At 42.5% G+C, this 26,293-nt stretch overlaps 1 protein-coding gene and 1 long non-coding RNA gene across 6 annotated transcripts in view; one reads left to right on the top strand and one right to left on the bottom strand.

Moving 5' to 3' along the window:
- mical2a (microtubule associated monooxygenase, calponin and LIM domain containing 2a) overlaps positions 1 to 23,584 on the top strand; it is a 51,800-nt gene extending 28,216 nt beyond the window's left edge. Inside the window, exons 7-22 of one of the 4 annotated variants that reach the window (XM_061813958.1) lie at positions 74 to 174; positions 1,534 to 1,791; positions 2,914 to 3,029; positions 5,004 to 5,130; positions 5,203 to 5,293; positions 5,650 to 5,797; positions 7,828 to 8,027; positions 10,202 to 10,305; positions 10,415 to 10,486; positions 11,930 to 12,061; positions 12,339 to 12,446; positions 14,684 to 14,941; positions 16,300 to 16,407; positions 19,327 to 19,507; positions 20,660 to 20,727; positions 21,514 to 23,584. In XM_061813958.1, coding sequence (XP_061669942.1) covers positions 74 to 174; positions 1,534 to 1,791; positions 2,914 to 3,029; positions 5,004 to 5,130; positions 5,203 to 5,293; positions 5,650 to 5,797; positions 7,828 to 8,027; positions 10,202 to 10,305; positions 10,415 to 10,486; positions 11,930 to 12,061; positions 12,339 to 12,446; positions 14,684 to 14,941; positions 16,300 to 16,407; positions 19,327 to 19,507; positions 20,660 to 20,727; positions 21,514 to 21,882 — 2,441 coding nt within the window. In that variant the 3' untranslated portion in view covers positions 21,883 to 23,584. The remainder of the gene's footprint in view (positions 1 to 73; positions 175 to 1,533; positions 1,792 to 2,913; positions 3,030 to 5,003; positions 5,131 to 5,202; positions 5,294 to 5,649; positions 5,798 to 7,827; positions 8,028 to 10,201; positions 10,306 to 10,414; positions 10,487 to 11,929; positions 12,062 to 12,338; positions 12,447 to 14,683; positions 14,942 to 16,299; positions 16,408 to 19,326; positions 19,508 to 20,659; positions 20,728 to 21,513) is intronic. The other 3 variants (XM_061813954.1, XM_061813955.1, XM_061813957.1) reach the window with 3 other exon arrangements.
- The window catches only part of LOC133497789 (uncharacterized), a 47,026-nt gene continuing 22,422 nt past the window's right edge, over positions 1,690 to 26,293 (bottom strand). Inside the window, exons 3-4 of one of the 2 annotated variants that reach the window (XR_009794104.1) lie at positions 13,850 to 13,914; positions 1,690 to 1,782 (exon numbers count right to left, since the gene is read on the bottom strand). This is a non-coding gene — a long non-coding RNA (uncharacterized LOC133497789). Of the gene's footprint in view, positions 1,783 to 6,549; positions 7,041 to 13,849; positions 13,915 to 26,293 lie in introns of those variants that run through there. The other variant, XR_009794105.1, reaches the window with a different exon arrangement.

Below are 26,293 nucleotides of genomic sequence, written 5' to 3'. Positions count from 1 at the left end.
ATTATTTAAAAAAAAAAAAAAAAAAAAAAAAAGATGCATTCACAAGCATCCGACGCTCCTGTTTTTCTCGCAGGCATCGACTTGGAGAACATCGTGTACTACAAGGACAACACGCACTACTTTGTCATGACTGCAAAGAAACAGAGCCTGCTGGACAAAGGAGTTGTCATTAATGTGAGTTAACAAATGTTTGTCTCTCTTTGCAACACACCGACCGACACTCAGGCTGGATTTGGTGGTACGTTGGCTTACTGGTGTCAAACTCAAGGCCCGGGGGCCAAATCTGGCCCGCCACGTGATTTTTATGTGGCCCGCGAAGCCAAATCTAGCGTGTCAATTTCGATTATTCTTGTAAAAATGTGTTCAAAAATGTCAAATTGTCACGCTTCATAAATGATAAAGTCGAGATATTCCAAGCGTTTTTGGATTACCGAACACGAATAGTTGGAAAAAGAATTGATGACGTAAAGAGTGAATGAGACGGTTAACCCTTTCCGGGCAGGGGTTGCAAATTTGCAACAAGTTTAGTATAATTGAAAATCCAGAGTATCAGTTTCTGAAAATATCAGATTTTTCTCTCAAGAAATTTTATTTGGTTGTATTTTTATTGTTTCACAGTCATAACGGTCCTCCGAGGGAAACCGGAAATGAGTTAGACACCCTTGCTTTAAGTATTTCAAGTGAAAACGAGCCACAGGTTGCCAAATAGTGAACAAATCGTCGCAAAAAAAGTCACAAAGTGTTTCAAACTTTTTTGGGGGGGCCACACCCAATTGAGATTTACTGTAAAAGTAAACATAAATATGAATTACTCTTTGTCTAAAACCCAAGTATGTAACATTGCTGAAATTCCACTAGCTTAATGCTAACACACAGTAACAAAAAGCATAGATGGGTTAATGAAACATACTGGAATGAATCAATCTTTCAACAACTTTCATCTTGAATCATGAATCACATTATTATAAAAAAAAATACTTTGGAGTGCCATTTTTCTTTCTAAAAATATGCTACAAATGTTGTTTTAATAGCTTGGAACATATTATTAGAGTTTCCATTTATTTGAAAGTAATCCATACATCCATTTTCTGAGCCGCTTATCCTTATGAATATGAAAAGCATATTAAACTTATGGACTACAGCAGTGGTGTATTCAGAAAATAATGAACTATACAGCACTGTGTCATGTTACCAGATGCTATGCAACATTGACGCGGGTCACTGTATTGTGCGTTGGGTTATAAATATGTGTGCAAATTCTGAAAATAGATAACTTTTGTTATTCTTGCACTCCTTGTTTATATTATTAACTATTAAGTTCATATCTTTTCGACAGTGTCAGTGAAACTGAAGATTATTATTTCCAAGGGATCTTGTTGTCAGTGGATTTATATGCAGTATGTAAGAAGGAAGGAAGGATGCCGATATATTTCCTTCTTATCGCAAAACATTCAATAAAGAAATCAATAAATGCAAAGCTAAACTAAACGAACTGATGCAAAGGCTAAAATTGTTGCTCTTGCTCTTTGACAGGATTACACGGAGACGCAGAGGCTGCTGAGCAGCGATAACGTCAACCAGGAAGCCCTCTTGTGCTACGCTCGAGAGGCTGCCGACTTCGGCACCAACTACCAGCTTCCCACGCTGGACTTCGCCACAAACCACTGCGGGCAGCCAGACGTGGCCATGTTCGACTTCACCAGCATGCACGCCTCCGAGAACGCCGCTCTGGTCAGGGAGAGGTTTGGACACCAGCTGCTGGTCGCACTAGTGGGCGACAGCCTGTTGGAGGTAAGACGACCTGATGTGAAATCTCCGGTTTAGACACGAAGATGAAACCATTTTATATGCAGCTGACCACATTCAGGGTCAAAGTGAACTCGTGTTAGTTAACAAACCGGCCAAATTTGAATGAATCGAATTCTGGTGAGGTTCTTCTCTCGTTAGCTTGCTCCTCAGTTAGCCTCCCCAATGGAGGTGCGGAACATGGTCCACTCAGGCTCGATGACCCCGCCTCCCCGGAACATGAGCAAAGTTTTGTCGGAGGTGGGAGCTTAAGCGCCGTCTGATGGGGGATTCTGGCAGACGTTCCCAGCAGCCACGTCCGACCGGTATCTTCTCCAACCGTTGGAGCCAACTTAGCGCGAGGTAGTTGACAGCTCTGCTGCTCACTTCACCCAAGTGTCCAAGACATGTGGCCACAGGTCCGTTGACACGACCACAAAGTCGAAAACTGAACTCTGACCTAAGTTGTCCCGTTGCCAAGAAGTCCCCCAGCACAACTGATGGTGAACCTATTGGAAGGGGGACCCAGGTTACCCATTCAGGCTGTACCAGTCCTGGCCCCATGGGTGGAGACCTGGCCACTAGCCACTCACCTTTGAGACCCACCTCCAGTCCTGGCTCCAGAGCGTTGCCCTGGCGACTTAAATTTATTGCTATTTTTCATCATAAGGGTCTTTTTGTCATGCCTTGTGTGGTCCCTCACCTAGGACCTGTTTGTTATGGGTGACCCTAACAGGGGCGTGAAGCCCCAGAGAACTTCGCTCCCAGGATCATTGGGGCACACAAACCCCTCCACCGCGATAAGGTGACGGCTTCCAGGAGGGGGTACAGTGAATGTGGAGCCTCAAAATGTAGTTTTGCCAATAAGCAGCAATTTGGTACACGTCTGAGGTCAATCGCCAGGTGTGTGGGTTCGGTTCTCGACCACAATCCATTCTAGAAGGCGGTGCGTTTTCATCGTGATTGTTCATTCATCCGGAACGACATTTGTGAGTTCACTCTGGCTGGCCAAGTCTATCGTAATTGATCATTTTTTTTTCCTTAGCGCCAAACTCATCCACGCATGCGTTTGTGGACGTTGCTCTTTGTGCTCGTGACAAACTCTTGTCTGATATGTTTCGTTTGCAGCCTTTTTGGCCCATGGGGACCGGCTGCGCCAGAGGCTTCCTGGCCGCCTTTGACACGGCCTGGATGGTGAAGAGCTGGGCTCAGGGTCGAACAGTACTCGAGGTGCTGGCAGAGAGGTACGCATTCAAAACACGACACATGCGCACACAATCCCGTTTAAAATACACTCACCATCCACAGCTGTACAAGCGTTGTATCAAGCAGTGTCATAGAATAATCATTTTTTAAGGTTTTGCATATCTGTCCCACAGTTGAGAGGTTGCCGGGTTTCCTAACACATTCCAAAATCATGCACGTGAGGTTGACTGAAGATTCAAAACTAGCCATAGTTGATTTAGTTGCTCTGTATGTTTTCTCTAATTAGCTGGCAACCAGTCCAGGGTCTACGCCTTCTCTGGCATGAAGTCAGCTGGCATAGACTCCGGGCCGCTTCATCTTCTTGTTTTCGTTCAGGAACTTTACTGTCTGAGTGAGATGACTCGGCTTGTCCTGTTAGGGGTCACCACCTCTATAGTTGCCACACCTCTGCAAGTCCCCTTTGTTCTTAAAAATGGGAACTAGCACACTTTTCCTCCGTTCTTCAGGCATCTTCTCGCCCGCTGGTATTCTGTTGAATAAGTTGGTTAAAAACTCCACGGCCACCTCTCCAAATTGCTTCCATACCTCCACTGGTATGTCATCAGGACCCACTGCCTTCCCATTTTTCATTCCGTTCTTCTCCCTTGGTATTGCGAAGGAAACAGGGGTGATGAAGAAGGAACTGTGAGGAACAGATGGCAGTGGACTTTGCAAAAAGGATGGAAATGGGAGTAGTCACCACTTTTTTCCAGAAGAGGCAGGAACATATAGTAACCAACAGGAAGGGGCTCAGAGCTGATCCCTGATGCAGTCCCACCTTCACCTCAAAATTCTTTTGGCACACCACACCACTGTTCCGCTGCCCTCATACATGTCATGTACTCTTCTAACATATTTCTGCGCCACACCGGACTTCCGCATGCAGTACCACAGTTCCTCTCTTGGTACTCTGTCATAGGCGTTCTCTAGATCCGCAAAGACACAACGTCGCTCCTTCTGACTTTCTCTGTACTTTTCAATTAGCGTCCTCAAGTGAGATGACTCGGAAGTACTTGTGTTAAAAGAAAGATGCCTTGATGCCACCTTTAGAAAAACCTGACCTAGGGAAAAAGCCTGTGCATCCCAGCCGCAACCCTGAACTGCCCTCAAAGGAAGAAACCTCGAAGAGAACTATGTAGGGCAACCATCTGCCCAGGGAACTTAGTTTGAGATGGAGAGGCCGGGTTATGGAACAGAGGGTCGCTATAGAGAGAAATTAGGATAGAGGTGGGTGAGAGAACAATGGGGGCAACAACAGCCTCGTCAACGACACTTATGTGCGTACGTGTACGCATAGTATAACTACTATATGTACTTATAATTATAGTCCCATGATGACAGCGGCAATAACGGTTATGGTGATTTGTCAGCAAATAAGGGAGGCTACGGTAGGTTCCCCCTACAAAGTCAACAAGTTGGTGGATTTGCATATCCCGGACTGAGAATTATGCAGGAGCTCAGAGCTTCTTTCTTTTTAATAAATACCGCAATTTCTGGCCAGTAAGCCGTGAGTTTTTTTCACACACTTTCTACCCTGCGGTTAATGCGGTGATGCAGCTAATTTGTGCATTTTTTTCTAACGGCTGCAAAGGGGCACTCAAGCGGAAAATGCAAGAGTGAGACTGGTGGAATATATTTGCCGAGGAAGTGACTTTTACCGGTCCGTCCCTGTTAGCCCTGTGCTATCGTGTTACTATTGTGTCTAAGTGATCTTTTTACCAGTATGTTTTTTTTTCAACCGGCCCTGTTAGTGAAGCGCTAGCATTAGCATTAGCGCAGTGCTAGCATTAGTGTTAAACTCTCTGTGTACTGTCTTTCTTTGTAAATGTCTCGTGTTTCAATGTGGGCACTTGCGGCTTTGTATGTATGTACCAAATGGTATTTCCTTTACAACTGTACTGGGTGAGACTTATAACCAGGCGCGCTCTGTCGGACGGGAATTCCGGTAATCGTTCTGTCTTGTTTATCTTTAGGGAAAGCATTTACAGGTTGCTGCCACAAACAACACCGGAAAACATTGCCAAAAATTTGGAACAGTACACCATCGACCCAGCGACGCGATACCCCAACCTCATCTCCTCATGCGTCAGGCCTCACCAGGTACAAAATAAGAGAGATTTTAAGGTCTTTTGCGCCCGTGTAAAGTTTTGTTTTCACGTTTCCTTTCTTCAGGTGCGCCACCTGTACTTGAGCGGAGAGCTCAATCCGTGCTCCCTGGAGCGTGCCGCCTCCATCCGTCGACCTGTTAATATCTGCAGACGAGGTAGAAGAATCCCGACGGCGCACTAGTCTGGACTGTAATATTTAGCTCTGCCAGCTGGCTCTTACTTTGAAATGGCTTTGAATGAAAGCTAGAACTTGCAGAGAGGAAGTCATATTCTGTGGTTTGTTTTTACTCACGAGTCCTCTGCGAGGAGGAAGCTATAAAATGGGAGTTAGCGTGCAAAGACGTCTGACGCGCCAGGTTCAGAGTAACTTTCGCTTCCCGTTTTAAAGCAAAACTCACCCAGAGTTAAATTTGGATTTTGAGGAAAGCGTTTCCTGGGAGTGGCGCGTTAGTGCCGACATTTACTCGCTTGGGTTTTTATAGTGAAAAGCAACTCGTGTGCTCCTCCGCAGATTCCGAGATCAGACCTGCCAGGCTTCTCACGTGGTGCCAGAAACAGACGGAAGGTTACAGGAACGTGACAATCACGGACCTGATGTTCTCCTGGAGTAGCGGCCTGGCCTTGTGCGCCTTGATCCACAGGTTCAAACCCCATCTGATGTACGTAAGCTGTCAGAAAGCAGCCCCGAAGACTTATTTTCCCACACTGCGACCTTACAAACTAACAATTTAACTGCCGTGTTGAATACACCCCGTTTTTGGCAGTCTTTTGCAACTCTGTATTACAGCTTTGGATGCGCCCATTTACGGAACAAATTATATCCTCCCCTGCCCAAATTATTGCCTTCGTACCTTCTCTCATGGCACTGCAATTTCATGTGGTCCTGCAAGTTTTCAGGCACGCGCTGGCATTCTCCCTCCTTTTTCCCTCCTCCCGCTATAATCTACGCATGTCAGCACAGTGGAATTCTGCAAAGTGCGTCGGTTTGCAGAAACTTAAAAAAAAAAAAAAAGGGGGGGGGGGTCTGCCCGTTGTCAACGTTGGCTGAGATGTAAGACCTGCATGTAGTCATCTGTTCATCAAGTTGTTTGGTGCCATTTTCTCCTAAAAAGGAAGGAAAAATGTTTCTCCGGGTTCGGGCATTGCTGTGTGCTAATCTTCAGGACCCTATAGAGCACTGGTGTCAAACTCAAGGCCCGGGGGCCAGATCCAGCCCGCCGCATGATTTTATGTGGCCCGCAAAGGCAAAATATGAGTATGAACTTCCATGATTTTTGTTCGAAACTGAACCAAAATATAAAAGTGTCATATCATAAATGATAATGTTGAGGTATTGCAAGCATTATTGTGTACCCAAGCATCAGCAATATTTTAAAAACACATTAACTTTGATCTCTAATTCCAAAACTACCTCATAAATTTCACGTGTAAATGTGTTTTCATAACGGCCCTCTGAGGGAAACCGTAACTACAATGTGGCCCGCGACAAAAATGAGTTTGACACCCCTGCCATAGAGTGAACAGAGAGATTTATTATGAATACATAATACAGGACATGTTTGAAGGTAATGGTTTGAAAACAAAGAATGAGAACTACACTGTGCCGGACGTGCTGTAATTGTGACGCACTACTTGGATATTTGTTATAAAATAGCTGTTAGACCTAAGTCAACAAAAAATGTGTTCCATAGTTTTCGATATTGTAAATGCAAAGTGTAGTTTGCTCACTCGCTGAGACAAAACTCTGAAAAATACGTCTTCAAGCTGAAGTGGCCGTTTCAGAGCGAAGGGTTGTCAACCGGTGCAGAAAATGGGGGGAAACTGGGTGGGGTTGAGGGGTTGACAGCCAGTTTTTAGACGGGGGATTCGTACTCGTGTGGCCACTTTAGAGCATGCTTGTCACTGTGAGAGGGAGGCAGAAGAGCGGGGTAAAAATCTTGTTCCAACTTGACAGCTAGCAAGCAGGTGGACAGGCTGCTGTGGCCGCTTTGAAGCACCTCATTGTTGCAAGATGAGAGGCTTTCAGCCACAGGTGTCAAACTCACGGCCCGGGGGCTGGATCCAGCCCGCCGCATGAATTTATGTGGCCCGCGAAGGCAAATTACTAGTATGAACTTCCATGATTTTTGTTCAAATCTGTACCAAAATATCCAAATTGTCATATCATAAATGATAATGTTGAGGTATTGCAAACATTATTGTGTACCAAAGCATCAGCAATATTTTAAAAACACATTAACCTTGAGCTCGAACTCCAAAACTGGCTCATAAATTTCACGTGTAAATATGATGAGGCGAAAGATTTTCATGGTTTCACAGTCGTAACGGCCCTCTGAGGGGAAACCATAACTACAATGAAGCTGATGTTTTTTTTTTTTACTGGTCAAACTAATCGTTGCGTATGAGTAGAAATAAGAGAGGCGAAATGAAGTTGTCGTGGTCGTATTCGATTAAGATTCAATAATTGAATGGGGCGACGTATCACCGCACTCAGAGATGGCCACAGCATTTGAGAGTCGAGACTTATTCAGACTGACTATGATATTGTTGAGACCCCCCCCCCCCCCCATTAATAAAGACGAAAAACACATGCACAGACTATCTTGAATGGAGGCTGTAGCAAGGAGATAGCATGACGTGTACATGAGCGGCCTCCCACTCAGGTCGCTATCACCTTTTTGTTTCTCAGAGACTTTGAGTCATTAAGTGAGCAAAACCAGGCTGAGAACCTCCAGTTGGCTTTTGACATCGGGGAGCGGGAATTTGGGATCAGACCGTTTGCGTCTGTGAAAGAGCTGAGCGGCGGCCTGGAGCTGGAGAAGACCAAAGTCATCAACTACCTATCCAAATTCTACGAACTCTTCCGAGGCACACCTTTACCTGATGCAGGTACTTTGCAATGTATTCTATACTACTACAGTGTATTGTATTGGACCATAAGCTATTATAGTATACTGTACCATACTGGGCGGCATGGTGGCACAACTGGTTAGAGCTTTGGCCTCACAGTTCTGAGGACTGTGGTTCAATTCCTGGCCTCACTTGTATAGATTTTGCACGTTCTCCCCGTGCCTGCGTGGATTTTCTCCAGGCACTCCGGTTTCCCTCCCACATCCCAAAACATGCAACATTAATTGGATAGTCTAAATTGCCCCTAGGTGTGATTGTGAGTGCGGCCGTTTGCCTCGATGTGCCCTGCGATTGGCTGGCGACCAGTTCAGGGTGGACCCCGCCTCCTGTCTGAAGATAGCTGGGATAGGCTCCAGTACTCCCGCAACCCTCGCGAGGATAAGTGGCTCAGAAAATGGATGGATGGATGAATTATACTGCGCTGCATCGTACCATACTGTACTCGACTACACTGGAGTGTACTTTATGCATTCAACTTGACTAGTGAGCTCAAAATCTACTGTACCTACAGTGTTCTCCAATGACCCAAGTCCTGTTGCGAATAGGGAAAATCCCAGAGCCTTCGTAGAAAGGTTTCTAATGGGAAAAGATGACACGCTGTGGCGACCCCTAATCGGGACAAGCCGAAAAGAAAAGAAGAAGTTTAAGGCTAACTCATATTCCAAAACACCATAGACGTGCTAACAAATATTATGGTACAGTGGTTTTAGAACCTTGTAAGCAATGTATATTCGAACAGAAACAGTGGCACCACATGTAGACAGACAATATGACTATTAGAGGCATATATTTTTTATCCTCTGCAAAAAAAAAGCATTGATACTACAGTTTACTGAGTAACTCAGTGTATTCATGAAACTCTTCCTCGATGGAAAAAGATGACACGCTGTGGCGAACCCTAATCGGGGCAAGCCGAAAGGAAAAGAAGAAGTTTAAGGCTAACTCATATTCCAAAACACCATCGACGTGCTAACAAATATTATGGTACTGTGGTTTTAGAACCTTGTAAGCAATGTATATTCGAACAGAAACAGTGGCACCACATGTAGACAGACAATATGACTATTAGAGGCATATATTTTTTATCCTCTGCAAAAAAAAGCATTGATACTACAGTTTACTGAGTAACTCAGTGTATTCATGAAACTCTTCCTCGATGGAAAAAGATGACACGCTGTGGCGAACCCTAATCGGGGCAAGCCGAAAGGAAAAGAAGAAGTTTAAGGCTAACTCATATTCCAAAACACCATCGACGTGCTAACAAATATTATGGTACTGTGGTTTTAGAACCTTGTAAGCAATGTATATTCGAACAGAAACAGTGGCACCACATGTAGACAGACAATATGACTATTAGAGGCATATATTCTTTATCCTCTGCAAAAAAAAAAAAAATATTGATACTACAATTTACTGAGTGTAGTCATGAAACACTTCCTGACTGGTTAAGGTGTACGGACCAAAATGAGCCCAATGTGGCCCTGCAACGGCGTAATGGAATTTGCATTAATTTCAAAAGGGAAAGATGATTTTCACAGCATTGTCGTTGACTCTATAGAAACGATTCTATTGTACTCAACTTCTGCTATTGTATACTACACCAAAGCTGTCCCGCGCACCGCTGTGGATCATTTTGCACGGAACCGTACCATACTCTACCCTACCCATAGCATAATATACTGTTCTGTACTGTTTTAAAGAACATGGCACTGTACTATATACTTTAATGGATTCGACTGTTGCTAACTGCGTCGGTTTGTCGACATCTTGATAGTTTTATTGCGCCACAAAGTTATGTAGAAAAGAAGTGCACCTCCAGACATAGACTCTATTCCCCTTTTCACTTGATTTCCTGTGTGTGTTATGAATTCCTAGCAGTCAAGAATGCTGCGACGTGTGGAATGTGTATTTGTACCAGCCCTGCGAACGGCTGTGGACTGCCGCTCGCTCCATCCATTTTACATCACTCTGACATGGTAGTTGCGTCTTTTAAAGTAGAATATTTGCCGGCAGCGGGACGTCAGCCAACATAATTTCACTTTACCGAGTCTTCGAGTCTGCTACGGCCGCGTTGCACTGATATTATTTGACGTTTGTGGCTGCGCAATGTGGAAAGTCCGAGGGCTTTAATTCAGTCACATGTTGTACCGCAGGCTGCAGACGGGTGGACGAAAACGGTGAAGATTATCCATCTAAGGAAGTCCGAAGTAGTAATAACGTTCTTAATCTTGCTCTGCCAAGGAAACGTGTTCCAAAGGTAACATTGCACTGCATAATGTTTTTTAAAAATGTTTAGTTTTTGTAAACTTGTTTTACTTCAATTTATCATTGATTTGAAACTCACTGAACTTTGTTTTGTTTTGTAGGATGAGAAAAAAACAGATGATAGTGACTCCAGTTACAAAAGGAGGAGGAAATTTTGCACTTATTTGGAGGAGGTGGGTTGAAATAATAACCGTAATTTCCGGCCTACAGAGCGCACCTGATTATAAGCCTCACCTGGTACATTTGTAAAGGAAATACCATTTGGTACATACATAAGCCGCACATGTGTATAAGCCGCAAGTGCCCACATTGAAACACAAGATATTTACAAAGAAAGACGGTACACAGAGTTTTCCAAGTTTTAGTACCTTAGCTTAGCTTAACATAGCAACAACACGGTAGCACGAACAGGTTTGGTTTTAAAAAAAAAAAAACAGTAAAAATAAAACAGTCACCGCAGCTACACAGTAGCAACATTGTAGCACAGCACTAATGGAGCCGGTTAAAAAAAAAACAAAAACATATTTAAATCGCTGAGACGTGGCAGTAACATAGCAGAAACACGCTAGCGCGGTGCTATCAGGGCTGCTTAAAAAAACAAAAAACATACCAGTAAAAACACTGAGACGCGACAGTAACACAGCAGCAACACGTTAGCACACCACTAACAGAGCCGGTTAAAAAAAACCAAAACAAAACATACCGGTGAAAAAAAAAAACATTTGCAGCAGAAACACGCTAGAACAGCGCTAACAGGGCCGGTTAAAAAAAAAAACAAACAAAACAAACCGGTAAAAATCACTGCGATACGGCCGCAACACGCTAGCGCAGCACTCACAGGGCCGCTAAAAAAAAAAAAAACATACCTGTAAAAATCACTGCAATACGGCAGTAACACAGCAGCAACACGCTAGCACAGCGCTAACAGGGCCGGTTTAAAAAAAAACATACCGGTAAAAGTCACTTCCTCGGCATATATATTCCATTGGTCTCACTCTTACTTTTTCCGCTATAGTGACCCCTTGCGGCCGTTGGGGAAAAAATGCACAAATTAGCCACAACACCGCATTAGCCGCAGGGTTGAGCGCGTGTGAAAAAGGTTGCGGCTTATAGGCCGGAAATTACGGTATTGCAAAATGTTTTATTATCTGACTATTGATGGTCAGAAAAAAAAAAAAAACATACCGGTAAAAGTCACTTCCTCGGCATATATATTCCATTGGTCTCACTCTTACTTTTTCCGCTATAGTGACCCCTTGCGGCCGTTGGGGAAAAAATGCACAAATTAGCCACATCACCGCATTAGCCGCAGGGTTGAGCGCGTGTGAAAAAGGTTGCGGCTTATAGGCCGGAAATTACGGTATTGCAAAATGTTTTATTATCTGACTATTGATGGTCACTATGTGTAAATATCTACGTATGTATCGTGCGTACACACACACAACGAAATGCAAGCATTGCGCCCGACTGCGACAATGTGTGAATCTGTGGCGGTAAATATCTCTTTGTGATGCCAGCGATGTCATGTGATGTCATAAAGATGATAAACGTAACACTTGCCAGCAAATACAGTTTTTACACGTTATCCGGACTGACGACGTCTTTCGCCCTTCCAGGCCAGCGTCTTGTCCGCGAAAGGGAGCTCAATGTGGGATGGAAGGGAACCCAAAGAGAACAAAGTGCGCTCCATGGCTACTCAGTTACAGGCCAAAATGGAGAACACAACGAGCTACACGCAAAGGAAACTGGTACAGTCGGCTGTTTTTAATTATTATCATTATTTGAAATATGTGGGCATTTTATCGGCAATGTAGTCATATAGGGACGCAGTACTTGGTCATTCATTTCTGTGCAAACTCCTTCTTTCCAGTCTCCAAATGCCCTGAGTTGGCCCTTCTGTGGTTTCTCTGCTCCCCCCCCCCCCCCTCCCGCTAAACGTTTTCTCTTCTGCTCTCTCAGACGCCGCCTACGATCTTTTCAGCCTTTTTATTAACTCTTGTTCCCAACTTTTCTTCCAAATGCCAGTCAGGGAGTTCCTCCCCACCTCCTTCTCCTCCAACCTTCGACCCTGCTGAGTGTGTGCCCCTAAAATTATCGCCTCCCGTCCCGCCCAAGCCTCCACCTGAGTTACAGGTAGAGCGCCGTCAAGCCGGCGTGCAGCTGGGAAACAAACAGCCGACGATATGCACATTCACTTGTGTGCATGCCGAGAGAGTTTAACCTCCAAACTGAATACATCTCTAAGAGAGGGAATGAAAATTGACACACGGCTAATTTTTCTTAGTGTGCTATTCAGTTTTAGAGGTTTTGTTTTGTTTTTAATGCATTCTGCAGCCCTTACTCCCCTCACGTCTCTGCATTCATCAAATTCCTTCGCGTGTCTTCGAAACAACTGCCAAAAATCGTTTGCATTGCGATCGCGATGTGTCATTTTTGGATTCTACTGTTTATGCGGTATAATTAAAAACCTTATTATTGAACGTTAATGTTAGAGGGGCAGACGGTTGACAAAAAAACATGCACTAATGTGACCTTTGAGCGCCAGCTACCTGCATCCGTCGGCGGTGGCGCGCACGTCAAGAATTTTGCGGAGGAACTTCGTTTGTTTCCTCAATAAAAAATTGTATACATGCAGCATCCCAGTTGGGATATCATCAATATGTGGAAAAAGACTGAAACATGTATTAACAGAGCTTGTGCACTTACGTCACTGGCCAGAAGTGCCGGTCAAACAAACCATTCTTCAATGCTCAGTCGGTTGGAGACGACGCAAAAATACATTTTATAGCACGTATAGTTTTGTCCAATATCGTTAAACATTTAGAAGGTGATAATAAACGAAGGTACATGGAAAAAAGAGAGACACTTGGCATAGAGGACCTATATTTAATGCCGAAGTCGATGTTTTCACCGATAAGAAATTGGACTATTAACTCTGTTCTGGTTGTCTTGGACAACTGGATCTACACATGGATCTCGTGAGTAAGTCGTCGAGATTTACACGGAAAAGTTTGAAAGCGTAGAAAAGTCTGGACGCGTACAAATACTCCGTTGCTGGATCTGTTTTCAATCAAGAATAAATCCCACATAGTGATGGAGCCGCTCAGATTTTTTTCAATACAAATCCCAATATTTACATAAATGAACCAGGGGTTTTACACACACTCACAGTATGATTGGGAAAAAAAACAAAAAAGACAGTGAGTCGGCTCCTACGTACACAAAGCGTGTTGCGGCCACACGTTGAACTTCAGTAAACCTCTCCGTGACAGACTTTTTAAAATTTTTTTTAAATATGCATTCTTCTCAAATGAGTCCAATGCGTATTTAAAAAAAGAAAATAAACCGCTGGGATAGGTTTCAGCCCCCGTACACGGAAGCGTGTTGCAACCACACCTTAACCTGTGTAAACATCACCGTGACCGGCGATTTATTTTCTTTTTTTAAATATGCATTGGACTCATAACCGAAGATTAAAGTGTGCCCGCAACAAAGAAGCAAGGAAAAATTGATGATTGATTTCAAATACAACTCACCATTACGCCAACTGTCGTCGCTTTCATGAGTGCCAGTCTTTTACAACCATCTTGTCCTGCTTCATCTCGTGTTGTAAGAGAGAAAAAGACATTTCACTTGGATTTATTTTCGTTCACGAAGTTGCACATTTTCCAAGTAACCGTGCTCCCCCGCCTCATTTTTCAAACCAATGTGATATTTCGAGATAGCACAGAAAAATCGTCCGAGATCAGCTAAGTAGTCTTGGACCAGTGATTCCCAACCATGGCGTGGAACATTATTGTGCCGCGAAAGTTGTTCTGATGTGCCACAGGAAATTATCAAATTTGACTTAATTGGTCCAAATATTATTTATTTGCAACAAATAATGTATCTTTCTTCATCAATCTATAAAGACAGAACAGATAAATGTTCTTCTATTGGACGTCAGAAAGTGTATAATTGACTTGCGTATGTACTTTTTCCCCGACATTTTTGTTTGGTGGTGTGCCTTGAGATTTAGAGACTTTTTGCCTTAGCTCAATAAAGGTTGGGAATCACCGTCTTAGACGATGCATTTGTTGACCAGCTTTATTGAACTAATCTGTCCAAACTCGCGTGGCTCGAGTGTGTGGAAGTTACTGCACAAACTACCTTAAATCTCCTTTGTGCAAACCCCAATAATCGCCCACAAACACATGCTTACGTAAAAGCTTTAGTAATTACACGCTGGGCCGTATGTGGCCCACGGGCCTTTAGTTTGACACCCGTGACCTAACCATAACAACAATGTAAAACCGCCAGAAGAGTTACGTCAATAATCCGCCGGTTGAAGATTTACGACAGCGTTGTCTGTCTTTATCATCGCTTTTCAGTTCCAAGCCCGCATCAGACACGCGGCGCAAAACTCAGTCCCCGCGGTGCTTCGACCCAAAGCCCGGGAGATCCCGCCTCTGCCTCCGTGCTGCTTCGCTGACGTGAAACTCAGACGTGTGCTTCCGACACACGAGCAGGCGGAGATCTCGCCAGAATCAGAGAGCGAAGGGTGGACCGCGCCCTCCGCCCACTCGGCGGTCGCGTTCATGTCCAGAGTTCTGCAGCGCCTCAAGGAGGTGGATGAACTCATCTGTGAGGTGAAGTCTTCTCCGGTTCCTTTCCTCGTTGCCCTCTTTCACTTCTTTCCCTTCATTGCGATCCTCGCGTGCCGTGATGGAACGTGACGAAACCCTGATGAATGTGTAACGTAGTCAGACCCGTAATTATCCGTCCAGCTGGAGCACGCCGGGAGCAGGCCCGGAAAACCTGTTTGTGTGTGTGTGTGTGTGTGTAGTGCAGTTTTGGCCAGGCAGTCTTAACATCTGGCTATTTAAAATGAATCAGTTTTGCTGAAAGTAAAAAAACAAAACTCAACATCTTGACCTTCAAAAGGGTTAGCGAGTAAAATGAACGTCTGGAGTTTTGGTTGAGTTTCACAAGATGGCCCGTCTGTTGCTCTTCTTACTGTTAGCTTTATCCATTTAGCATTAGTGGCGAACCCATGAGATCTCTGGTGATGTCGTTTGCCGTTGTGAAGCGTATACCGTAATTTCCGGCCTGCAGAGCGCACCTGGTTATAAGCCTCACCCAGTACATTTGTAAAGGAAATACCATTTGGTACATACATAAGCCGCACATGTGTAAAAGCCGCAAGTGCCCACATTGAAACACGAGATATTTACTAAGAAAGATGGTACACAAAGTTTTAATACCTTAGCTTAACATTACAACAACATGGTAGCACGAACAGGGCTGGTTAAAAAAAAAAAAACCATACCGGTAAAAAAAAAAAAACAAACGCAACAGCTACACAGTAGCAACACAGCACTAACAAATCCGTTTTTTAAAAAAACCCATACCTAAATCACTGAGACGCGGCAGCAACGGGCTACCGCCGAGTTAACGCTAGCGCGGCACTAACGGTGCCAGTTAAAATAAAACATACTGGTAAAAATCACTGAGACACGACAGTAATACAGCAGCAAGAGGCTGGTACAGCGCTAACAGGGCCGGTTAAAGGAAAAAAAACACAAGAAAAACATACCGGTAAAAGTCACTTCCTTGGCACATATATTCCACCACTGTCACTCTTACCTTTTCTGCTCGAGTGCCCCCTTGCGGCCGTGCACAAATTAACCGCATCACCCCATAAGTCGCAGTGTTGAAAGCGTGTGGAAAAAAGTCGCGGCTTCTAGGCCGGTAATTACGGTACTTGCCAATTTTTGTCATTTGTTGTCGTATGAAGCATCTCTCGAAAATCAGACTAGCATTAACATAGAAAGTGAAGCAAAAGGAAAGGTTAGTTGATAAAAATATGAGACAAATAGAATTGTAGGAACTTTAAACATTGTTTTTGTTTTCCAAAAAATGTTCATATGCAGAACCTGCGCAGTTCCTTTTGTGTCATCAGACAGAAGTCGCCAGACTGACTTTTTGTTCCCATTTCACGTTTTAGAAAAAGGCTCAGTCGCGACAAACTCGAGAGTTTCAGTCAAAGAGCATAAAGGAGAAAGCCGTTCACCTCAGCGGCTTGATTTCAGCAGACAGCTCCGTTGTTAGCAAGGTGACTATCACGCGCTTGCACTTGGATCCTTGTGTTCCTTTTGCATGCTTGGCATGGAATCAGTTTCATGTTCAAAGTTCAAAGATTAAGATCGTCATACCGCTGGTATATTTGCTCACTAATGATTTGTTCTTCATGGTATTGGGGATGAAATATACGCTACAGTAAGTAATGTTGGGCATACTTTAGGACTGAAGGGCCACATTTGATTTTTAAACCAAGTCAGACGGACCAAATAGTCTGAAATTAAAAGTTAAAAAAAAAAAAAGTTTAAAATATCGAAAATAATTATCTTTTTTATGTTAAAGATAATACATTAATTCATGAATCAATTCATACAGAATGTCAAATGTGAAATCATTAAATTAACTAATTTTGCTTTATTTACAATAAATTCATTAACAAATTTATTGAAATATTTGCAGAATATTATCTGTATATCTAAAGGTTATTTTGCTACTACCTTTACCTTATATCTAAATTTAATTAATGCACTGGAAAAAAATCAAAATTTGTATTTTTACTATAATTTAATGGTACACAATAATTTGACCAATTAATAAAATACATATCTTAATCCAACCACTTTTTAAGTATTTTGTCATTTGCAATAAATTGATTTTTATGAATGAATAAAAAATAAAAAGGTAAATAATTTAAGAATATTAATTTATTATAATGTCATTGATTTTATTTATTGATGAATTACTAAAATGTTAGCTGTACTGTATATATATGTATGCATACATATATATGGAGGTTTATTTTCGACATTTTTAAAAATAAATTGACCACTTGTTTGATATAATTAACCAAAACATTGTGTAAGTTATTTTACAAATGTATTTTTCAATGGATCAGTTGTTTGATGAAACTACTACTAAAAAATGTTGTATACCCAACTTTATTTTACAAATGTTAGTTTTTCAAATGTTCAGTAAATCAAGCAATCTGACGCAGAGGAAACTTAAGACGAATGCATCCTTAAAAAAATGTCCTTCATCCTTTCCACACGTGTGCTTTTTGCGCACGTGCGCTTACCATCAGCAGCAGAGGAGGAGAATGTGGTTTTATTTGGATGTGGGTGCTTGGTGGTTTCCTAATGGGTTCTGCTCCACCCATCCCATAATGTCATCATCATATTTCACTTTTGCACGACTACTTTTGTTGGAAAACCTAATATTGATACCGATGCTGTATAACAAAAGTGTGATTTCCCGCTCCCATTTTGAGTGAACCTTCTGATATTATCATATGTTTCCCCCTTCTGTTTGGACTAAGCATGCACAGTGTGCCAATGGTTTTCCACACATTCATGATTGAAATTGTTGAATTGTTGAGTGAAAGTGTGCAACAACAACATAACTCTTTTGATTTAAACATTTTTCACAGAATTGTTGAGCATGTACAATGAGCGCCCATCTGGACATTCTGATATGGCATATCCAACATTTTTGTCCTGCCATGTGGTTAAACGTGGGAGTGTAAATAGCCGCGATACTGTAATATAAAATGCAAGCAACATAACATGCATCCATACATTATCTTTGCCGCTCATCCTCACGAGGGTCACGGGGAGTCCTGGAGCCTATCCCCGCTGTCAATGGGCAGGAGGCGGGGTACACCCTGAACTGGTCGCCAGCCAATCGCAGGGCACATAGAGACAAACAGCTGCAGTCACAATCACACCTAGGTGCAATTGAGAGTGTCCAACTAACAAGCACGGGGAGAACATGCAAACTCCACACAGGCGGGCCTTGGATTGGACCCGGGACCTCAGAAACTGTGAGGCCAACGTTTCACCAGCTGACCCACCGTGCCGTCCAGTAAAATAACAAATTTAGTTAAATAACGGCTTTTTCTCCAGGTGATGTTTTGGTCTAGCTTTTGTATTGAAGCGCAAAGAAAACCTACATACAGAATTACACTTGTGTGTTTCAAACAGCCAAACAAGTTAAACTCCCCCACTAGCTTTGATGCTAACACTAATTAGCATCTATTTTGCAATGCTTTTAGCCTCTATGTAACCGACTGAACACAATGTAAGCTATGTAACAGTACTCACAGTCATATATTCCTTGTCCTCTGAGTAGAACGACCAATATGAATGCCAAATTGATGAGCTCAAAGAGGAGTTAAGTGTTCTTAATCCCACTTCGAGGCAGGACACGCCCTACTGTAATAAGACAAACTCCTGCAAAAAGGCTGCCTTGAAGGGGGAATCGTAATAATGCCTAAATGAACAGTACCGTATCGCTGTCTATTATAGACTGCCCCCAGGTGGCCAAGGCAGGCACTCCGGAAGGAGCAGCATTGACTATTCAGTGTGACAAAAACTGTTGGACTCTTTTTAATTCCATTTCATGGTAAAGTAAAAAGGGCTGGATGGTGGATCAGCTGGAAAAGCGTTGGACTCACAGTTCTGAGATCCCGGGTTCAATCCCAGACCCACATGTGTGGAGTTTGCATGTTCTCCCCGCGCCTGCGTGGGTTTCCTCCGGGCACTCTGGTTTTCTCCCACATCCCAAAAACATGCAACATTAATTGGACACTCTAAATTGCCCCAAGGTGTGATTTTGAGTCTGGCTGTTTGTCTCTATGTGCCCTGCGATTGGCTGGTGACCAGTTCAGGGCATACCCCGCCTACTGCCCGTTGACAGCTGGGATAGGCTCCAGCACGCCCTGTGACTCTCGTGAGGATAAGCGGCAAAGAAAATGGATGGAGGGATGGGTAAGGTAAATATTTTGTGCTACTTCCTTATTAAAATACAGCCATATTTTATTCTTTTGGGTGGATTAACGACACTGCTGTATTTTGTAAAAGGAATCCATATTTTTGGTTTGTGTTTCTTTCATGAGGTCTTTGAAACGAAGTCTTCCGAATCCATCCCGACCCCCCTGGTGTGTTGTGTTCCTCAGGGCAGCTCGTTCCAACGAGGCTTCCCCCAGTGCGGCGAAAAGTGCCACTCGTGCCAGCGGCGCGTTTATCTGGTGGAGAGGATTTGTGCGGAGGGCTTCTACTTCCACAGGGAGTGCTTTCGCTGCACCACCTGCAGCTCGGCCCTGCGCCAGGGATCGCACGCCTTTGACTCGCAACACGGTACTGCCACTTGACATTTATTTCCCAGCTAATATGCAATGAATCCAAGCTGTAAAATGGGGGAGTGGAGCGTTATCCTTGCAAAGGCAGAATATACAGTGAAGAAAATAAGTATTTGAACACCCTGCTATGTTGCAAGTTCTCCCGCTTAGAAATCATGGAGGGGGTCTGAAATTGTCATCGTAGGTGCATGTCCACTGTGAGAGAGATCATCTAAAAAGACAAATCCAGAAAGGATGATGATACAGACGAGTCATGGGAGAAGGTTTTGTGGTCAGATGAGACCAAAATGGAACTTTTTGGTCAGAAATCCACTCAACGTGTTTGGAGGAAGACCAATGATGAGTTCCATCTCAAGAACACCATCCCTACTGTGAAGCATGGGGGTGGTAACATCATGGCTTGGGGGTGTTTTTTTGCACATGGTACAGGACAAATGCACTGTGTTAGGGAGAAGATGACTGCGGCCATGTATTGTGAGATTTTGGGGAGCAACCGCTTTCCCTCAGTCAGAGCATTGGAGATCGGTCGTGGCTGGGTCTTTCGACATGACAATGACCCGAAGCACGCAGCCAGGAAAACCAAGGATTGGCTCCGTAAGAAGCATATCAAGATTCTGGTGTGGCCTAGCCAGTCTCCAGACCTAAACCCAATAGAAAATCTTTGGAGGTAGGTGAAACTCCGTGTTTCTTGGCGACAGCCCTGAAACTTGTCTGGTCTGGAGAAGATCTGTGTGGAGGAGTGGGCCAAAATCCCTCCTGCAGTGGGTCCAAACCTGGTGAACGACTACAGGAAACATTTTACCTCTGTAGTTCCAAACAAGGCTAGTATACCAAATATTAACAATGGTTTTCTCAGGTGTTCAAATACTTATTTGCAGCTGTAACACACAAATCGTTAAAAAAATCATAACTTGTGAGTTTTGCATTTTTCTTTTTAGATTATCTCTGTCACAGTGGACATGCACCTACGATGAAAATTTGAGACCCCTCGATAATTCCTAAGTGGGAGAACTTGGAATATAGCACGGTGTTCAGATACTTATTTTCTTCACTGTAATAATACTGATCTTTTATTTGATCTTGATTGATTGTGCAGGAGTAGCTGATATTTTTGGTTGGGTTCAAATTAACAGTTGATGTCCTCTGACAGGTAAACTGTACTGCAAGCTTCACTTTGATCGCCTTAACAATGGGAAAAGCCTGCTGTCTCCACGCACGGTAAGAAGAACCAAGCATCCCAAATGTGGATTCATGTGGTTTGACTGTGTCAGTGGTGGCTGAGGTACTCGCACTTAAGTAGAAGTACAGATACTGGCGGCTGTGAAGTCACTTGGTACCAAGCAGCATTTCGACAGTGAACAATTCTATGCAAAACGAAGCATCACGCAGCTTGATGTCGCTCTCTGTTGAAGTTCCTGTCGTACTAAACATCAAAGGGACGTATCTTTACCTTTTAAAAAGTACAATAGAACCTCTGTTCTTAACCACAATCCGTTCCTGAAGACGAGGAGGTTCGAGAAGTGATTTGTTTGAAAACCAAATCGATATTTCCCATTACAATTAATGGAAAAAGAAATAATGCGTTCCAAGCCTAAAAAATTGGCTTTTGAAAGCATTTTTTTAGCTTTTCGTAATAATAAACTGCATAGTAATACATGTATAGTTTATATCATGAAATAATTTCAGAAATGTTTTGCTTAAAATGTATGCTTCAGAAGAAGAGTAGGTTAGTCTTGAATTGAAGCAAAAAAAAATATTCACTTCTTTATATTCCATTTAATTATGCCATTACTGTGTTTGTTTTTGTAAAGTAAAAAATGATAGTTTTAGTAATAGTTTTCTAGTTAAGAAAACAGCAAAAAATGTATTTTTGGAATGAGGAAAGATGATTTAAAAAAAAAAAAAATTGTCAAGCTACTGCTGTAACTGAACAATTTATTTATGTGCAGAAAAAGTATTTGTAGTTCATAACTTCCCAGCACTGATGATCCTCCTCTGCCCTAGAATCATTTGGCGAGGCGGTTTGAGGGGCGATGTGGCGCTGCGGAAGAGAGCGCCCCCTCCAGCTGCACGGCGGCTCTGCAGAGCCAGCCCGCCGCAGGTACCTTCAGCTCTTTGGTGAGAAAGCAGCTGAGCAGGCCCCTGAGCGTGGCGAGCGCCGTGACTGGCGCCCCCAGGCGGGTGTGCCGCCGGGTACGCGGGGCAGCGCGGGCCTTCGCTTGCCACCTCAGGGACAACGTCCAGGACTATATCTTCCTATACGAGCTGCTGAGCCTGAGCTTGCCCCTGCTGCTGGTTTTATACGACGTTCTGCTGCAGATGCAAACGGAGGCCGCGCCCAGTGGGCCGGGCCCTTGGGTTCTGCGGGTGTAGGCGATAATCTAACCGTGGTGGTTGTGGGTTTCAGTGCGGCTCGGTCCATTTTTTTTTTTTTTTTTTTTTTTTTTTAAATAAGCCACGGTGAATAAGGTTGCATCAAATACAATGTCAACAACCTAATATCATAATTACCAAAGTAATTTAATGTTTTCATAAAACAAGAAATGACAACAAATTACAAATCTGGATTCAACCTTTACAGATTACCATGCGCTTGATGATTGAGAATTTATGCAGATATTAAAAAAACATTTTTTTTCCCCCACAGACACATTTTTTTAATTGATATAGTGACTGCTTATGCTATTATCCTAATGATAAGTAGAATACAAATTCTTAAAATTAGTGAATGTTTGACATTTTGATCCAGAACAAAGTCTGTATTTCAAATTACAATAAATCTAAAAGCATCTAAACATACTTTGTGGTTTAATCATGCTGGATCAAATCAGCTCAGGAGAAAATTTGAATATTAAGACTTTATGACATAATACAGGGTGAGACAGATTTTTTTTTCATCCAAATAAAAATGGATTTTCTTTTGTTTTTAAATGTAATCAAATAATTTTGTGAGCACACAAGTCATTTGCACACTCCGATTGAATAATATACATCATCAAAAAACGAAATGGATATCTTTTTTTTTTTTTTTTTGCGCAAGAGCGAGCGCACTTGAAATTTCCGGCTGCTAAAATGTCAAATGGTTGCCGGGTGTTTTCGTAAGTGACGCTGAGAGCGGCCGTTAACGCTCGCACGTTGCTCAGGTCATGACGACTGACTGCCTTCAAGCACTTTATATCCCAGAACTGCCTTCAGGATCTAACAGTGGCGAAAAGTGGACTGAAATCTGGCGTGATCTTGCATATGTGCAATTTTCTTTATCATAATATGTATTATCTCATGCTGTGGCCCGGCTTCTTAGTATTTAGTTTGTACTTCGCTGCCATCTACTGTCGAGTCTCCGCATAACGAGGCCTTGAAGCCCACACCTTCAGTTCTGGCGAGAACTGACAGAGACTCGGTATTTTATTTTATTTTTGATTATTAATTTTTATTTACTGTAGACAACGGAGGCTGGCGAGCTCGCCGCTCTTGCTGTAACCTCTTCTATAACATCTATCGTGGCTTATCTGGCACTTTAGCAATTTTTTTTTGAATTAACGTTTTTGTTTACGGCAATATGGCGTTGGATTTGCTCTCAGCTATTGACTTTTAAGATGCCGCACGGCTGAAACAACTTTAAACTCAGCTGCACGTGTGATGTTTATTACACCAGATGTGGAAAAACAGTTTTATAATCCGCGTTACGAAAAAAAGCCAAGTTGCGGAAATGTTTGTCCGCGTAACGGCTCCGCGATTATGAAACCAATTACAAAATGTCTTTTTTTTTTTTTCTAAATTGTACTGTATCTTGTATTCAAGACTCTGCTTAATTGCGTTGTTTTCCTTCATGTGTGTATGTTTTTTTTTTGTGTGTGTGTGTTTTAGACATTTCTCTTCTCCTAGTGTGATCTGTCTGAGACGGCCGAATGCTCACAAATCTTGTTCAAAGGTGATCGCACGGCACGGTCGTGAGTTTTGTGTGTTTTGTTTCCCCCCCGCACGCGCCAACTTCCAAATAACTCGAGTGTCAATCCGCTGTGACTGCATTGACGATTGTGAGTTTTAATTAAAGTTGGCCCTGGCTTTCACATTGCTCGCCACGACTCTTGAAATGCTTCCGTGCGGCCTTGTGTTTTTTCATAAAGAACAAGAACTAACATTTAGGCCTGGGTTAGATCAATAATTGGAGTAAAACACAGACAGGTTGACGATTAGCCAAAAGTAAAACATCACTAGGTTTTATGAGAGAAATTGTGCTGAAGCATAGGATAGAGTGGCTATATAAAGTCTACACACCCCTATAGAGCTCGTGCACGTGACGTCACCATTTTCACGCCGCCATATTGCCCGTCAAACAGAGTTGCTCGACATTTTGGGGGACGTTGAACCAGAGGAGAATATTTACATTACCCGAGACCTGTTGTTGTGTTGGTTGACACAACAGACAAGACAGATATCCAAAGAGATCATTCTATGCAATACCATCTGAAAAGACCAAAAAATATAGATGGATTTCGGCAATTAAAATCCATTCGTTGGCAGCGTCCCATTTTTGGGACATCCTGAGTTTCATGCATTATATCTTTCAGTATATCAAACTATTTAAGTGTTTTAATGTGATTCTGATTCTGGTTTTAGGGACGATCTAAGAAAACCCAAGTACCCTCTCGCGGGCAGCGTCCTGTTTTTGGGACAAGATTATAAATTAGTAAAGTTATCATGTAACTTAACTATAAACGAAAAAGAAGTGTTATTTCCTTGATTGTGGCTTGTTAGGAGACTTATCTCAATAAGGCAAAAAATTGCCACCCTGCCCATGAATGGGTTAAACATGATAGATGGTGCCCAACCAAAATGCACACGACTGTGTAGTGATAGTTTCATTTCAGGTAGGAATTATTATTCTCAATCTCAAATTACCAAAAAGTATTTATAATGTCAAGTTGGCTCATTTGAGAACAATTCGTATTAAAAAAAAAAACAGGTTTACGGAGGTTAACATGTGGCCGCAATACGCTTCCGTGTACATTAGATGGAGACAACTCCGTCCTCCCCCCTCCCCAATCATAGTTAATGAATGCGAGTTTGTGTAAAACCAGGAGTTATTTAAATATTGGTATTTATTGAATACTAGCGGGAAAGATCAACCCATTCCGGCAAAGGGTTAACGTGTGGCCGAACACACTTCCGCGCTCACGAGCCGTCAAAACCGTCACTATGTGGGATTTCTTCCTGATGAGAACAGATCCAGCAACGAAGTATTCGTACCTGTCCAGACTTTTATACGCTTTCAAACTTTTCCGTGTAAATCTTGACAACAGATCCATGTGTAGATCCAGTTGTCCAAGACAAACGGAAGCGAATTAACAGCCCAATTTCTTACCAGCGAAACATCGACTTTGGCATTAAATACGGGTCCTCTATGCCAAGTGTCTCTAATGGTATCGGAAAAGACTGGGCGCCGTGCTGCAAGACATTTCCGTGTCGTCTCCAACTGACTTAGCATTGAGCAATGCTTAGCTTGATGTGATTTTATGACGTAGGTGCATAAGCTCTATTTAAATGACACCTTTTTCTGCTATAAAAAGATAAAAGACAAATCCTTTCAAAACTTTTTCCATCATGAATATTGCCTAACCTGTACAGCGCTTTATAAAAAAGAAAAACTTTTCCAAACTAACAGAAATGAGGTAGTTGCAGAAGTATGCACGCCTGTGAATAAATGGGATGTTGCTATATTCAGAATTAACCAATTATATTACAAATTATGAACAAAGAACAAAATGCAGTCAGTGTTTGCACGAAAACCACAGGATTCTGCTAGGCAGCATGAAAAAGTGCCAGGTAAAGCTTACTACAGCATCTGGCATTTATTTAGGGTTAATCGGAGGGATTTTAAATGGCGGCAGGCGTGTGCTGACTTCCATTTAACAGGAGTTTGAACGCGGCTTGTTAATCCTGAACAGCCACATTCATGTTAGAAGAGGGTATGCATAATTTGCCAACCACACTTCAATTATTTTTGTTGCCCCTCCCAATTATTATTATTTTTAGTTCTTTTGAGTTTGGCAGGTTCGAGAAGAATGTTTTGAAACTCATATTTTTAGGATGATATTTGAATAGGGGTGTGTAGACTTTTTAAATCGACTGTTCTGAATGTAACGTTTTCAAAACGTACTTCTTGACATCATGCATGCAGCAGCATCTACAATAATATCCATGTTTAGGTTTTATGACTTAGAGATCTTCGCTTTGTGAATCTTTTAAGAGCAATGTCGACAAGGTCGGGAAAAAAAAAAAACACGTGACCTTAACTTACTAAGTAGTTCTGCTAAATCCCCTCGAAATCAAATAGGCATGCTGAAACACTGAGAGGCCCGGTTTTGTTGCGACGCTTTTTAAATTGATTGTGCACGTCATAAACCCACCGAGCAAAGCTTCAAACTAATTATGCAAGTGACGTTTCCCAAAGGCACGTTGCAAAATATGACATTGTAAAAAAAAAAAAAAAAAAAAAACGATGACACTAACCTCCAAAAGTTCCTTTAATTTTGCTGTAGACTGCAAACATTTGGGTTAGACATCAGAAAATAAATAAGAGTTCAGGTATTTACTGTACAACTGCATTTCATACACAGTTTGGCATGATTTGAAATGAAATGCCATATTTTTGAGTTGAGCAAAGTATTGGAAAAGATGGACCTAACAAGATGAAGGATCTCACCATCAGTTTTGTTTCTTTCAATTTCTTTAAATTGACGGACAAAATAATTCTGTAGGCTTCGGTGCTAATTTTTATACG

This window comes from Syngnathoides biaculeatus, chromosome 3 (assembly GCF_019802595.1).
Source record: "Syngnathoides biaculeatus isolate LvHL_M chromosome 3, ASM1980259v1, whole genome shotgun sequence".
Lineage (NCBI taxonomy): Eukaryota > Metazoa > Chordata > Actinopteri > Syngnathiformes > Syngnathidae > Syngnathoides > Syngnathoides biaculeatus.
Note: the sequence above shows the minus strand (reverse complement) of the source record. Positions and strands in the feature narration are given on the sequence as shown.